The sequence below is a fragment of the Ambystoma mexicanum genome, chromosome 6p, assembly GCF_040938575.1.
Source record: "Ambystoma mexicanum isolate Mex_15411 chromosome 6p, UKY_AmexF1_1, whole genome shotgun sequence".
NCBI classification, from domain to species: Eukaryota; Metazoa; Chordata; class Amphibia; order Caudata; family Ambystomatidae; genus Ambystoma; species Ambystoma mexicanum.
In genome coordinates, this window is record NC_090935.1 from 78,763,861 (window position 1) to 78,779,865 (window position 16,005).

At 43.2% G+C, this 16,005-nt stretch overlaps 1 protein-coding gene across 1 annotated transcript in view; it reads right to left on the reverse strand.

The window, feature by feature from the left end:
* Positions 1-16,005, reverse strand: part of LOC138510678 (vomeronasal type-2 receptor 116-like) — a 57,181-nt gene that overhangs the window by 27,536 nt on the left and 13,640 nt on the right. Inside the window, exons 2-3 of the mRNA XM_069626457.1 lie at positions 10,191-10,427; positions 5,438-5,561 (exon numbers count right to left, since the gene is read on the reverse strand). Coding sequence (XP_069482558.1) covers positions 5,438-5,561; positions 10,191-10,427 — 361 coding nt within the window. The remainder of the gene's footprint in view (positions 1-5,437; positions 5,562-10,190; positions 10,428-16,005) is intronic.

Consider the following 16,005-nt stretch of genomic DNA (forward strand, 5'->3'; position numbering starts at 1 on the left):
CAGTAATTCAACTTTTTCAGAGAGGCAATTGGGCGCAGCTTCTAAATGCAATTGGGTACAATTCTAATGCAGGTGGGGACAATTCTAAATTCAACTTTCACAGAGAGGCTAATTGGGCGCAGCTTCTAAATGCAATTGGGTACAATTCTAAAGCAGGTGGGGACAATTCTAAATTCAACTTTCTCAGGGAGGCTATTGGGTGCAACTTTCAGGTGCAACTGGTTACACTTCTAAATGCAAGTGGGAAAAGTTCTAAATTCAGCTTTCACAGAGAGGCTATTGGGTGCAGCTTCTAAATGCAATTGGGTACACTTCTAAATGCCGTTGGGTACACTTCTACATGCAAGAGGGAACAATTCTAATTCAACTTTCTCAGAGAGGCTATCCAGTGCAATAGCGAGGCTATTGGGCACATTTCTAAATTCTATTTTCCTCAGAGAGGGTACTGGGCGCACTATTAAAATCAATTGTCCAGAGAGGCTATTGGGCACACTTCTAAATGCAACTCTCACAGAGGCAATTGGGTACACTTCTAAATGCAAATTTCCAGAGTGTCTATTGGGCACACTTCTAAATGCAACTTTCACAGAGAGGCTATTGGGCACATTTCTAAATTCACAGAGAGGCTGTAGGGCGCACTTTCTAAATGCAACTTTCACATGCTAACATTCACAATTCCATCTAGATGCGACGCAGGCCAACATTCACAATTCCATCCAAGAGTGGAGATGCTAACATTCACAATTCCATCCAAGAGTGGACATGCTAAGATTCACAATTCCATCTAAGAGTGGACATGCTAGCATTCACAATTCTGTCTAAGAGTGGACATGCTAACATTCACAATTCCATCTAAGAGTGGACATGCTAACATTCACAATTTCATCTAAGAGTGGACATGCTAACATTCACAATTCCATCTAAGAGTGGACATGCTAGCATTCACAATTCTGTCTAAGAGTGGACATGCTAACATTCACAATTCCATCTAAGAGTGGACATGCTAACATTCACAATTCCATCTAAGAGTGGACATGCTAGCATTCACAATTCCGTCTAAGAGTGGGCATGCTAACATTCATAATTCCATCTAAGAGTGGACATGCTAACATTCACAATTCCATCTAAGAGTGGACATGCTAGTATTAAGGCACTCTATGTTATTGGTAGGTAAGCTAGAGTGGCGGGGGTTTTCTGGAGTAGAGTGATGGCTCTACTCCCCACCCATGCCACACTCACGGTTTTTGTTGGTGTTTGTTGGCTTCCTTGGCGTCCCCTGCGGACACCTGCTGACACATCCTGGAGCCGCCTCTGCAGGAGCCGCCCTTTGCCTTGGGGCCCTTCGCCACAGGGGCTGCCGGGCAGAGGGCTGCCCTGGCAAAGTTGGGGATAAAGGGGAGGTGGACGAATCAGGGCCAGGGGAGAGACAAAGGGGGCGGGACTAAGGGAGGAGAGCTGCCGTGCAGAAGGGAGGCAGCAAGGGCCTCCTAGCCCCAAAATGGTGGCATGGGGGGCAGGGGCAACACAACCACACACGCTTACCTGGGCCAGGATGCAAATGGCCGGGAAGGAGCGGGGAGAGGGGGACGCAAAGAGGGTACAGGGGCCTGGGGGCACAGAAATTACTTTGTGGGGGGGCATCTGGGGTCGGCTTGCCCTGCGCAGCATTCACCTTCTTCCTGATGGTAAAGGAAGCAGGGAGGCTACCGCGGGTCGCTAGACCTGAGACCACGGGCCCAGTTAGCCAATGGGGAACGGGGGGTGGGATGGGAGGCGGGAGCAGGGTGATCCAGGAAGGAGCGGGGAGAGGGGGATGCAAAGAGGGTACAAGGCTCTGGGGGCACAGAAATTACTTTGTGGGGAGGCATCTGGGGTCGGCTTGCCCTGCGCAGCACTCACCTGCTTCCTGATGGTAAAAGGAGTTAGTGATGAATTGTTGCAGTTATAGTCGCTACCAAAAAGGACCCAAGATTGAGAACCTTGGGTTAGGGAGCGAGAAGGTCAGATGGGAAGAAGGAGAGGGGTGGCATTGGAAGCTGGCTTAGAGATGACCTCCCTTTTTGAAGAGTTCAGCATGAGGGAGAAGAGCTGTCAATTGAAAAATTGAAGCAAGAGGGGAAGGAGAACAATACTTGATTGTCATAGGCAAGTAGCTGATAGTGAAATCCAAATAATGAGATAAGTGTTCTTAAGGCAGTGGTATAGATGGTGAAACACAGTGGTCCAAGGACTGATCCTTGGGAGACGCCAACAGGGAGAGGGGTGGGGTCAGAGGTTTGTGAGTCCCACCCGATTTTAAAGGATTGATCCTCCAAGAAGGAGGGCTACAAGCATGAGCAGATTTCTGAAACCCAAGGTCCTGGAGGGTGAGGAGGAGAGAAGAGTGGTCAACAATGTAAACAACAGCAGAACTGTCCAAAAGCATGAGTATAGAAGAGAGTTTGGAGTGGTGAACATTAGAGAGAATGTTGGAGACATGCATGACCTCAGCTGAGTGTTATCTACAGAAGCCATATTGAAGTAGATTTCCAAGGTCATTTCCTCAAGGTACTCAGTGATCCGGTTGAAGATCACCCTCTCAATGACTCAAGGACAAGGAATAATGGGGAAGGATAGAAACTGGGCGACAGTTGGCTGAGATGTTTGGATCAGAAGAGGGTTTCTTCAATAGGAGTAAGACAATTGCAGATTTGAAGAAGGCAGGGAGTGCAGCACAGAGAGAGGTTAAAGAGCTCACATAGATATGGCCAAGTGATTGAGACTGAGATTATGAACATTTGGGGAGTAAAAAGATTGATAGGAGTGTAAAATGGGTTGGTACTGCATAGAATGTCTGCTAATTCAATAGTGGAGGTAGGCGAGAATTAGTCGGTAGTAGATGCGGTAGAGTGAGAGAGGTAGTGGACAGAAGAAGGGTTGGGGAGAGAAAGATGAGGGCTGTGAGAGTGGGATGAGTTTTAGAGCTATTAGAAGAAAAGTAGTGAGTAAAGTCATTAACAGAAAAGGAGGAGGAGATGGATATTGGTTGGAAGGTGTGGGAAAAGATCGGAGGGCAAAATAACGTTTCGGGGTGGTAACTGCGAAGGTGTGTGATTAGGTGTGTGAAGGAGGAGAATTTGGCTGAGTCCAGTGCAGAGGTTAGGGCAGCAAGTGATTTTGTGTAGGCTAGGAGTAGGGAAGTGTTCATAATCTGTACCAGCGTTGATGGTCACATTGCCTGTTTGTTTTGGAGTCTGAATTTCAGAGGTGATCCAAAACTGAGGACAGGATGGAAAGGTGTGAATGTGGGTGCAGGATAGTGTTGGTCAAATGGCGTCATGAGTATATAGCGAAAGTGAGAAAAACCATAGTGAATGGAAGAGGCATGACTAGTGGAAAGTGGCAGGTGTCTTTAGCGGGCTATGGAAGGTTAAAGTCCCCCATCACGACAATGGGGATGCAGGAAGGAAGTTACTCAAGGAGAAGGGTTCAGACCAGGAAAGGAGATGTTGAGTGGGTCAGGGGGCCAGTAGAGAGCCAGAACAGTGAGAGGAGTAGAAGGGTGGAGTTGCATGGTGGCATATTCAAATGAGGAACAGTTGCTATCATAGAGGGGTCAAGGGATAGTGTTGAGGGACTTATTGATAAGGAACCCCACACCACATTCCTTACCAACAGGTCGGAGAGAGTGTGAGATGGCAGCAGAGTCAGTGGGGAAGGCTGTTAGTGTAGCAGAAACATGAGGGGAGATCCCGGTTTCTGTAATCTCAAGAAGTGGAATTTGAGCGTGAGAAGTGTCAACATGAGCAGAGAGTCCATCTTATTCAGAGAGTGAGTGCCCTGTCGGGGTGATCTCCCGGGGGTCGGCAGGGCCGTCCACGGACCTCTGGGGTTTGGGAGGCCCCAACTCCTCCCGCAATCCCCAATGAGTAGGAGACACAGGCAAGAGCAAGGCGTTGCGACAGGGCCAGGTTCTTGGATCGTAGGTCATCCGGGAACACATCTCACAAGAGTGGGCTCGCAGGCCCTTTTTCATTCTGTGTGACGCCACATCGTGTGTCACCTGGGAAACTTCCCCCAAAACCTAACGCCACCTCGGCTTGTCTCCCCGAGTAATAGGGTTAGTATAGGAACATATAAGTGATTTAGTGGTTGGCAGAGAAGAGGTCAAGTGGTACGCTTGGGTCGTCCCTAGAAATGGTAATACCAAAAAATTATACATGAGAAAGGTTAGTGATTGGCTAGGTTATGATGCCATCAGTAGTTAGCCCCCCGTGCCCTGATTGGTTCATCCGCGGGACCCCAAGCCTGGGACCATCATCGTTCCCAGCTCGCAGTGTACCTGATATTAGAAACAATGTGTAACTATGTGTCAGTGGAGTACAATGGACAGGTCTGCCATTTGCTGTAAGAGCACGTCTTTCTCCCTGCCGCCAGTGTCCATTTTGTCACTTCATTGTTGCAGTCTGTGTCCCAAGCTTGAGATCCCAGAGATTCCCTGGTCCGTGGTACTTGGCACAGCATCAAGTCGGCTTGGTCACGTGTGGTGAGACCATGGCTGGAGCAGAATTATGAGCATTTGATTTGTATTTCAGCTCTGAGGGGCTGTTGCAACATTGTGGCCTTGGCGGTGGGGCTCTCGTCAGGGTTTGTTCTGCATGATTAGCACCTTGCATCTCCGTCCGAGCTGCTCGGGGCCTGCAGCTTCTGAGTTTGAGGCCTACTCTGGTGCTGAGGCCTACTTGGCCTGATCCCTGACAGGCAGCATATGATTCGCATCACAGTGGTCCTTGTACATAAGTGCTTTATTTTCTCGTAGTAGCTATAGTAGCGATGAAGCATTTGCAACCATGTACACATTCTCTTCTTGCGTCTTGTGTTTCTGCAGTGCTGTAGTTTAGCCTACATGAAAAATAACAACGATTCATCGGTGTATGTAAACGGTCCATTACGTCATGGCAGTGAGTATATTCTTTCTGTAGAATTTGTGTGGGTCTGACCAGCCGTGGATGGTGGCACATGTGTTACTGTCCGTTGGCTATGTCGTCATGGCATCTCTAACGATAGTGGATTTGATTGCTGCTGTGTTAGTCGAGTTGATCCATATGGTCTATGTCACTTTCGCCACAGGTCCCAGCATGTGGCTTGACTGACGGCCAGTTTCACTGGCCATGTGGGGCGTTGCCACGGTAGATGTTGATGTCTGGGGCATCTGTGAGCGGATCGAATTCCTCTCGTGGTGGGTGCTTAGGCCGTGATGATCTAGGCCATGGTCTGGCTGAGAATCAGGGGAAGGGAGCGTCCCATTTTCCCTCTTCAGCCCCTTCAAAGGGTCTTCACAATCATGGAAACCTTTGGTAAAAGTGTGCACATAGTATAACGTATGTGCCATTGACTCACAGTGTGCTCATAGTATTTCACCCCTGTGAACAGTACCAGCTGCAAAGACATCACTCACCTGTGCTGTTTGAAAACTCTCCTTCCGCACACGGCACACAGTCAAAGCAGCAGGTGGGCATCTGCTTTATAGGAGCTTTTCTGTACCCTGGAAGGCAGCTCTCACTGCAGACAGAGCGAGGAGTCTGTGTTGAAAAAGGAACATTGGAAACATTGCAAAAAAGTGGGACACTTTTTTAATAGAACAACACAAGCCATTTTGGATGTTCAGGAAAAGATTAGCACTAGCAAATGAATAAACACTTGGACGTGCGTGAACATTCTCTTGTACTAGGCATGGGAAAGCCCAGCCTTTCTTATTTACTTGAAAGAAAGCTCAGTGCATGTGAATTCATGAAGACAGCCCCACCCACTGGCTCATAAATGAGCCAATGACAATCAAGGTTTGAACTGAAAGTGGCAACATTTATCCCTGCAAGGCTACTAACGCTCCAGCTCGAGGCCATTTTATAGAGTTCAACCCTTCTATTGCTTCTAAATGGGCACATTAAAATAAAAACATGGAGAGAAGATGTGCTGAAGTAGCGAATCTTATTTGATATGCTAAATAGAATATATTTATTTTGGAGGGATCTAACCCATGAACTGACTGAAACTTACATGAGTCTCCGTATAGGGATCAAGCTTCAAATAAGGTAACTACAAATGACCGGAGACTAGCAATCAATTGGATATTATATGGACAAGTCTAACATATCGTAACCCCACAACTAATCTTATCTTTATCTTTGTCTCTTTATTATTTTTTTTCTTTTACAAGTACATTTATTGTTTTTTAGTATCAAACTTCTGTACATTTCGAAAACTGTTCTCTCTCATTTGTGGTACATATTGGTATATATTCACTGTTAGGTTGTCAATGGATATAATTGAAATATTTTGATTTTGCCAACCCTTGAATCCACCCCTTTTCCCCACCCCTTTTCTCTGTGATATGACTTATAATTTTTCCTTATAATGATTTAAAATGAATATTTACAAAATGTAAAATCAAAACAATGTTTTTTGTAACTACGCTTATGTGGTTTTGATGATAAAAATAGTGACCATAATGCCCTGATTTAAAAGAGTCTGGTTCTTTAGCCGAAACACGTGTCATGAGAAAGGGCAATCGTTTAGATAAAACCAACACTTGGTTTTTTGAAACACTAATTGGCGCAGTCTGATCTCTGAGTGTCTTCTATACTGTTAACATAGCAATTGCACATGTGGTTTGTATTTATGTTTAGATACTTTTCATAGCAAGCAAAGCCAACTAGACTGTGTGCTTTGAAGTTAAAGCAGCAGATAAGTATATGTCAGATTATAGAATCATGTTGCGTTAGAGAGCAGCAGCTGAACAGCAATATGTGTCACAGGTTCACAATATGGCAAGCTCGCAGGTGAGCAAGAGTATATGCGTGGAAAGATATTGAGCACACATAGGCCTGGCATGCAACAGGCATTGGTGTTTTAAATGATTTGAGTATCATGTTCATGAATAATCCTTACTGAAGGTCCTATGTTCAGTCACTGGAGTGTCATGTGAAGTAGAAGAACAATTTGATGTGTAGTATAGTCCTAAAATACATCAGGTTGAAGAGCATTGAGGATCAGAGTTCAGAGGTTTTCCCCACAGGCCAAAGGCTATTCCACACATGGGGGATGGTCTCAATGGTGCATGTTTCTTGAGGCCATACCAGCTTCTTCAATGTCCACTCCTGTGAGCTAACATTCCTTGCCCTATCTGCCTCTGTGTTTTCTGACATGTCACTGAAGAAGATCCACACATATGTGGGCCAACTGCAAGGCAGAGAGCTGTGGATTTCTATGGACTTAGGGAGATACAGCAGCATGTGTCAGGAGGCCAAACTGCACAGAGCTACTGTTATTGAAATGTGCCTGCATTTGTATTTTCAAAGCAACAATACACATCTTTTGCTCAACTACGCTATTGCTTGTCACTCCCTTTCACTCCAGCATCCGAAGCTCTCCTCTATTTAAATTCTGTTGTCCAAACTGTGCTGCATCTATTTTCCAGTCAGAAGGACGTTCCAAAGTGACTGACATGAAGAACTACCTTTGGTCCCCTCAGAGCATTGCCTTAGACTGTTACCACCCCCCACAATTATCCACAGCCGCCATCTCCACTGGACTCCAGGACTGCAAGTCTGCATAGATATGTACATATTATGATCATTGAAGGTGCATTTAAGATCTATTTTGTGCTGTCCACATTTTCTGTCTTCAGTTATTACCATTGCTACTCTATAAACATGTACCACACCAAACTCGCAACCAAACAGATCCACCAAATCTGTTAAGGGTTTGGTATACCTATCAAAGCCTTGCATCCAAAGGATAATTTGATTATCAATTATAATATCCAGCTCACTTGCTGTTTCTTTGTGGGTTTCGTTTGGCTATTCGAGTGTGGTACAGGGTAGATCCTCACTATAAGAGAGTTTATGATTTAGCCATTTGAACAATGTTGTGCAATTTGTGTCTCATTTGGTGGTCTTTTATTCTTCATTTGTACCAGGTTTCTGAAGGTTCTTTATTTTACTTCTGGTCTGTGTAATCTTTGCAAAGTCATTCTGAAAGCATTTGTGATCATGTTTTAACCTTTTCCCTTACCCTGCCCACTACATCCAAAAACAAAAAAGAAAGGAAGTATGAATCTCTTGGTGACAACCTTTATGGTATCGCTTGTAAAACCTTTTGGGCACCAAGCTCCTTTCCTTTCCTGACTTCAACATCCCAAAAATCCCAAAAATCCCAATAATCACAAAAATGACACAAAAAAACACTCTTTCCCCTATACACTTATAGGTTATTCTTTCTCTGCACTTCTTTCCTGCTGCATTTATTTTGAGAGCATCTTAAGAGAGGGTGGACAAAAAGGGATACTAAATATCTTGGATGGTCAAGTGCATGTTGGCAAATATATGGTTGCAAAGCCCATTGAGACTGAGGTTGGGGCCTTGTTTGAATATTTAATGAATATGTGACACAATATAAGAGATGGTAAAAGTGCTTTGGACAGTTCTGTGGCTAGTAGTGGCCTTGGTTTGTCCTATAGTAGAGAGCTGAAAAGCAACAGAAATGAAGAGGAGGTCGAAAGGAAGGAGCCAACCTGTATTATGTGGTCATTGGGGCCAGCGACTCAACTGATGTGGTAGGACTAGGTAAAGGTAGGTCACTGAAGTAGGAGGATGATGGCTTTGCCGCAGGAGATAGTGGCTGCTGCAAGTGAGGATCGGTTGTGGCAAGGATTTTGAGGGAGCAGCTGCTGAAGAAAAACAAAGAGCTGGATGTGGAACAAGGGAGGAAGGAGACGAAGGGGCAGAAGCAGGAGGGCCAGCAGGTGGAGGAACATGAAGAGGTAGAAACAGTACAGGAGGAGATGGGTGTGTATGAAGAGCAGCAAGAGGTGCAACAAGAGGTGGTGGATGTAGGGAAACAGGAGGGTGGATTAGTGGAAGGAGGCAGAGGTGAGCAGCAGTTGGTGCAGAAGGGGGCAGATGCAGGGCAGGAGGAGGATCATAGGAACATACATGTGAGGTGTGAGGAAGAGGGATAGGAGGTAGCAGAGGGGTGGCATCCAGTGCAGAAGGGGTAGGTAAACCATGTTGTCCCTTCTAGTAAACATTTGCTAAAAGTCTGGACATAACACAGGTTCCTGCCCCACACATCTCTACAAACTGCTTCTCCTGGAATGAGGCAGCAAAACCTACTGCCTAAGGGGAAGACAAATGCAGGGGAGGGCACTGCTGTTGGCAAGAGCAGTAATAAGATTGTGAAGTAAGAAAAGTAGAGTAGCTTTTACACTTTGGGTTCAACTGCAATATATAACAACATTCTGGGGTTACAATCATCCTTTAAGCCTCATTTCACTCTGTGCACATTTCTCCTTAGCAGAGGAGTTATTAGAAATTGAGTGTAAGATTATACCCGCTAAATCATTAACTATCCAGATCTGTGCCACCCCTACCAGCAAACATGCAGCATAAAACTAAACCCACTAGGCAAAGGTTGCCCCAAGACATTCACTCCCGAGATACTGTATTGATATTAATCTACAACCTCTGAAGGACTTCTTCTATGGTGGAGTTACCAGAAGGCTGCAGTAGGTTTATATGTGTGTAAACTATTGGAGCAAGATGTATTTCCTTGTGCATTCATTTCTTTATGTATAGAACAAGGGGATATAGACAACAAACAGTAAATAATGCTATTACCACCTACTGCATTCCTATTGGTTAAAACATTTGTTTTACTAATATAAAAGTCAGCAATACATCCAAAGGAGTATTAAAAAAAAGTTGTCAAGGTGGAAACATCAATAGTTCTAAAAGTGCCTTTATCATCTGCATACTATTACAGCGACAGAAAAGGCACTCATATGCAAGCTTTACATTTTCCTTTGCAGTAGATCAGTGTTGACCTGTTTTACATATGAATTTGACATGACACAATCTGCTTCCAGCTGTATAGAAAGGTGTGTGTGCCATATGGAATAGAAAAAGCTAAAGCCCTGACAGGTGAGAGCAGAACTGTTTGCACATATGTAAACAAGCTGTGCAGTCAACTGCAGTGAAATACCATTTAGTTATGGACTGCCATGCTGTGCCATGAACTCAAAAACCCTACATTGTCCTCTACATTGTGCTAATCAATGATACATAAGGTAAGGGCCTGAGTCATATACAATACATAAAAAAGCATATAGGTGATACAATGCTGGTGTACGAGAAGCAACAGTTCATTCTCACCTTGCTCGTGGTGTCCCACTTAGAGTTCCATTTGATGGAGCTGTCTTTGATGAAGAGTTGATGGCCTGGTGGGGCCCCAGAGTCATAACGTCCAACTTCAATGTTTGTCATGGATCCATTAGGAAAGTAAACCGAGTTCATAATATCATACTCAGCCCGCACATCCCCTTTGTCATCAAACGATAACACATCCCCAGCAGGTGTCTTGGAGTGTAGATTCTGGAGGTACCTGTTCAGCTGATAAAAAGCAAAAGTGAATTCAAACTAATGATTCATCATCCACTTGGTCATTTGGGTGAAGGATGTAATTAATACTAACTTAAGTTAGAGTTTGGGTTTATCTAGTGAAATACATCAGTAGGCCTTTGCTTTTCTGATACCTTTGACAATGAGATTTCCTTTAGCCTTGAAAGCCAGCATATTATTGACAATCTTCTCCATTATTAATTGATCGTCAGTTCTTAAGCTTCAGGACCAAGAAGGTGTCAATCTTCTAATATAGAAAAGATCAGTAAAGGAAGAGCGATCTTTCAGTTATTGACATATTCCAGTTTGGTCTAACAGAAATGTGGTGTTTACAGAACTTAGTATACCACGATATATAGATATCTACCAAGATATACAGATATACTCGCTTAAGTACCCGGCTCTGCCCAGGATGTCCATTGTCAGATTTGGTTTCATATTCCACCGAAAAAGAAGCACAGATATTGTTGTTTGACACAAAGGTAAAATGCAATACATGTTAATTTCACTAATACATTGAACACCACATTTTTATTTATCTCTGATTTAACTTCTCACATCAATGTCATATGTGTATGCTTACTTATTTGCAGTGTTGTTAGCAGTTGTGTCCATTTTCGCTGCTAAACACACACTGTAAATAAACAGAGTAAGCATACAAATATGATATTCATGTGAGAATTCAAATCAGAGGTAAATAAAAATTTGGCGTTCAATTAATTAGTGAAATTAACATGAATCAAGTTTATTGCAAACAAATGAATGAAAAGAAAGACACACTCACTTTCTTCTAAAAAAATAAAAAAACCAACAAAAAAAACGCAAGACCAGATCAGCACAGACAGCAGGATGATGAGCACTTTCTACAAATAACCTGTAGATGGTGGCAGAACACCACAAAATGCAATGCTGAAAAACAAAAATAATAATTCTCCGGAATGGGATGACCTATCGAGCTAGAAATAGTTGCATTAATTCAGCAATGAAATAAAGAATACTACATGCAAAACTCGTGACGCCAGACCTCACTGTTCATGAGGAGTTACTTCTCCAAGTTCAATGCCACATACAAACCCACAAACATGACTTTGTTTTATATATATACATACCAATATTTATAGATTCAGGAAACCTCCAAACTAGACAAACCTTGTTATGATTCTAAGTTTTAGAAACACATTTCAGAATGTTTTGCATAACTTTTGAATCACAGGTGGAGATGGACTGTCAATTTATGGAAACATGTCAAAGAATCCAAGCCGCTCATTACCTCACAATGAGTACAGATTGCAGGCATTGTAATGGAAGGTTATTTACAAGCAGATGGGGTTACACATTAACTAGATGGGAGGATGTCATTCTATGGAAGTTATTCACAATTAATCTGGCATTTAAAAGACATGCAAGGTCCTCAACAATGGGGGCTGTCTCCAGAGCAAACTCATGCACTAGCCACCCATCTTACATACACTAATCATTGTGGATGGCATAGCCCTAAATGGGCTCAACTAGTGGCTCATAAACAGCACAAACAAAGTCAAGCACTTGCTAACGTTGATGGCCTTCTGACCACTAAAAGAATACTGCCACCTAGAATACTACATTACTTTACAATACTTGAACCCACTTAATGTAATGCTCTGGTGAACAATAGTGAGCAATCTGGCTCCCCAAAGGAAATTGCTGACCACTAAATTGTTTTAAGATGTTCCCATTCATAATCCTATTGCCAAACAACTCAGGTCAATCATAAATGGTTCCACTGAAAATAGCCCTATACAGAAAAAAGGGACCCCTATTATGATATTATGAAAAGGGGCTGGCGTCAATGAAACGATGTACAACAAAATGTTCTGATTGTAAAGGAATTACTATATAATGTATACAATTATAAGTACAAGAAAATCATTGTGTAGCTTATTGGGACTCTTAATGCAAATGTATTTTCTATTGTCTCTATTTGAATTAATTTTGCTCCCACATGTAAAAATAGATCATTATAATGAGAAAACAATAGATATATAGATAGATATAGATAGATATATAGATAGATATAGATAGATATATATTACACGGCCACACTAGTGGCCGTGTGTTTATGGTTAAGTTGCTAATCCCATAGGAAGAGCACTTTTTGGCCGGCTCATAACTTTGTTCTCCCTGGACGAATCTTCAACAAACTTTGCAAATAATGTATATGGCCCACTCTGAATTTTCTTGCAAAGTTTGGTGAGGTTTGGTCTGGGGGGGCAAGTTATAGGGGGGATCCCAAAATGTCTTTTTTTCCCATAGACTGAATGGGGAAAAAACTTTGCTCACCTCTACAGCCCAAACCACTGGACGGATATTCACCAAATTTGTGGCAGGAGCAGCGGCTTGGTCCCGAAAGCGTGCTTTTGTAAATTTGGTGAAACGACGTCCAGTAGTTTTTTAAAAATGACCAAAAAGTAGGTCACAAAAAATGAGTGATATCTATGTATCTATGTCCGGTACGCGGACACACTTCCCTGTTCGCTCTGTGGACAGTGTTCTGATTGGCTAATCGGCTTGCATCATGTCCACGGACATGCAACGTATCCGCTGATTGGATGGTGAAGAGCGTGGAGTGCGTCAGATTTTTGGGAACGCCCGCCATCTTGTGACCACGGACATCAGTGCAGTGACAAATGGTGGAAAAATACAATTTTGGCAAGTGTGTTGGCGTGTAAGACTGTTTGGGGAGGGTGGGGTAGTAAAAGATGGGTCAAATATTGTATCTATTTAGGTGGCAGGCACCCCTGTTGTGTTTGTTGTGTCCGCGGAAGATGCGCTGTCCTTGATGTCTGCAATCAACCCAAATGGAGGTGTCCTAAGGACACTATACCTGTCCGTACTGTTCGCAGACAAGTTGAAACTATTCTAAGAACACACACAGTGTCCGGGATGTCCGTAATTGGGCAAGTGGGGTGTTCTAAGGACACTATTCCTGTCCGTACTTTTCGCAGCCAAGTTGAAACTGTTCTAAGAACACACAGGGTGTCCGAGATGTCTGTAATTAAACAACAATGGAGGTGTCCTAAGGACACTATACCTGTCCGTACTGTTCGCAGCCAAGTTGAAACTGTTCTAGGAACATACACAGTGTCCGCGGACATAAAAAATGCCCATATGGCATAGTTAAAATATTTGATTCTATGGGTGTAATCTATGGGTGTGATATGCTGCGTTGGTTGTGGCAAGGCCTAGAGTCTTGGGTACATGTGGTGGTTGTGGTCAGGGCCTAGAGTCTTTGGTGCATGTGGTGGTTGTTGTGAGGGCCTAGAGTCTTGGGTGCACCCAAGACCAAAGTTCAAGACAACAGTTATAAGTACTGCAGTTATAGTCCGTAATCAAAAGAAAATGGAGGTGTCCTAAGGACACTATACCTGTATTTACCGTTCGCAGGCAAGTAGAAACTGTTCTAAGAACACACATGGTGTCTGGGATGTTCGTAATTAAATGAAAATGGAGGTGTTCAAAGGACACTATACCTGTCCGTACTGTTCACATGCAAGTTGAAAATGTTCTAAGAACACACACGGTGTCTAAGATGTAGGTAATTAAACGGAAATTGAGGTGTCCTAAGGATACTATACCTGTCCGTACTGTTGGCAGGCAAGTTGAAACTGTTCTAAGAACATACACGGTGTTCGCGGACATAAAAATTGACCATATGACATAGTTAAAATGTTTGATTCTATGGGTGCGATCTATGGGTGTGATATGCTGCGGTGGTTGCGGCCAGGCCCTAGAGTCTTGGGTGCATGGCCGAAAGCCGTAGGCCATAGTCCAGGCACCCAAGACTCTAGGCCCTGGACACAACCACCGCAGCATATTACACCCATAGATCACACCCATAGAATCAAACATGGGTGTGATCTATGGTTGTGATATGCTGCGGTGGTTGTGGCAAGGCCTAGAGTCTTGGGTGCATGTGGTGGTTGTGGTCAGGGCCTACAGTCTTGGGTGCATGTGGTGTTTGTGGTCAGGGCGTAGAGTCTTGGGTGCACCCAAGTCCAAAGTTCATGATCAAAGTTATAAGTACCGCAGTTATAGTCCGTAATGAAATGAAAATGGAGGTGTCCTAAGGACACTATACCTGTCTGTACTGTTCACAGGCAAGTTGAAACTGTTCTAAGAACACACACGGTGTCCGGGATGTCCGTAATTAAATGAAAATGGAGGTGTCCTAAGGACACTATACCTTTCCGTACTGTTCGCAGGCAAGTTGAAACTGTTCTAAGAACACACACCGTGTCCGTGGACATAAAAATTGGCCATATGACATAGTAAAAATGTTTGATTCTATGGGTGTGATATGCTGTGGTGGTTGTGGCCAGGGCCTAGAGTCTTGGGTGCATGGCCGAAGGTCATGCATCCAAGACCAAACTTCAAGACCAAAGTTATAAGTACTGAAGTTATAAGCTACCATGGGTATGATAGGTTGCGGTGGTTGTGGCCCGGGCCTACCCAAGACCGAAGTTATATGTACCGAAGTTACAAACTACCATGGGTGTGATATGTTACATTTGTTGTGGCCAGGGCCTACCCAAGACCGAAGTCATAATTAGCGAAGTTATAAGCTACCATGGGTGTTATATGTTGCAGTGGTTGTGGACAGGGCTTTCCCAAAACCAAAGTTATAAGTACCAAAGTTATAAGCTACCATGGGTGTGATATGCTATGGTGGTTGTGGTTAGGTCCTAGATTTTTGGGTGCACGGGCCATGCAGCCTAGACCAAAGTTATATGCACTGTTTGCTTCAATGGTTGTGTTATGGAGCAGTATTTATGAGCTGTACTTATTGTAATATACATACTGTTTGGATTGGTAACTGGAGTACATATATTCTTTGTCAATTTCTGTGATAAAAGAAAAGATCATGTTAGTATTGGTAATTTTCTTTTAGATCTAATGGTAAATACACTACTTTGCCGCGAATGCCTTTCACCAATTCAGAGGGAGGTAATTGTGCTGTTTTTGGTTGAAGGCGTATTATTGCTTGACATGGGGGCACTGTTTGAATTATGATGCTCTCATATAAATTGAGTTGTTGCAGGGGTTTTGGTAGAGGGAATAATTCCAAATTATTTGTGATAGCACATGAAGGAGTTTGATTGTTGTTAAGTTTTGTAGTGCAGTAACTGCAAAGTGTTAAGGGGTCAGTTATTTCATATTTGTTTTCTGCTATAATGTAGAGAGCTAATTCAAACCATTTGGAATCTTCATTGTCTCCCATTTTGTATGTTATGTCTATAGTGTTTGTGTTACTTTTATAAAAAGTTCTGCGGCAACACACTCACGCATGGTTTGGTACTTCAGCGGATGTACTTTTCAATTTAATTATTTCTTTTTTGTATGTGTGTAGTAGAAGGTTGCCATGTGCAGAATTGTTGCTAGTCTGTTGTAAAGCTATTGCATTTTTTAAGTGGTTTTCACTTCCAAAATATTTACTCTGGATATGGTTGATTTCTTCGAGTAGGTCTTTGGCTGTACCATGTAGAAGAGTGTTATTTAAATTGGCTAGTGCTAAAGCAGGACTTTTAGCATA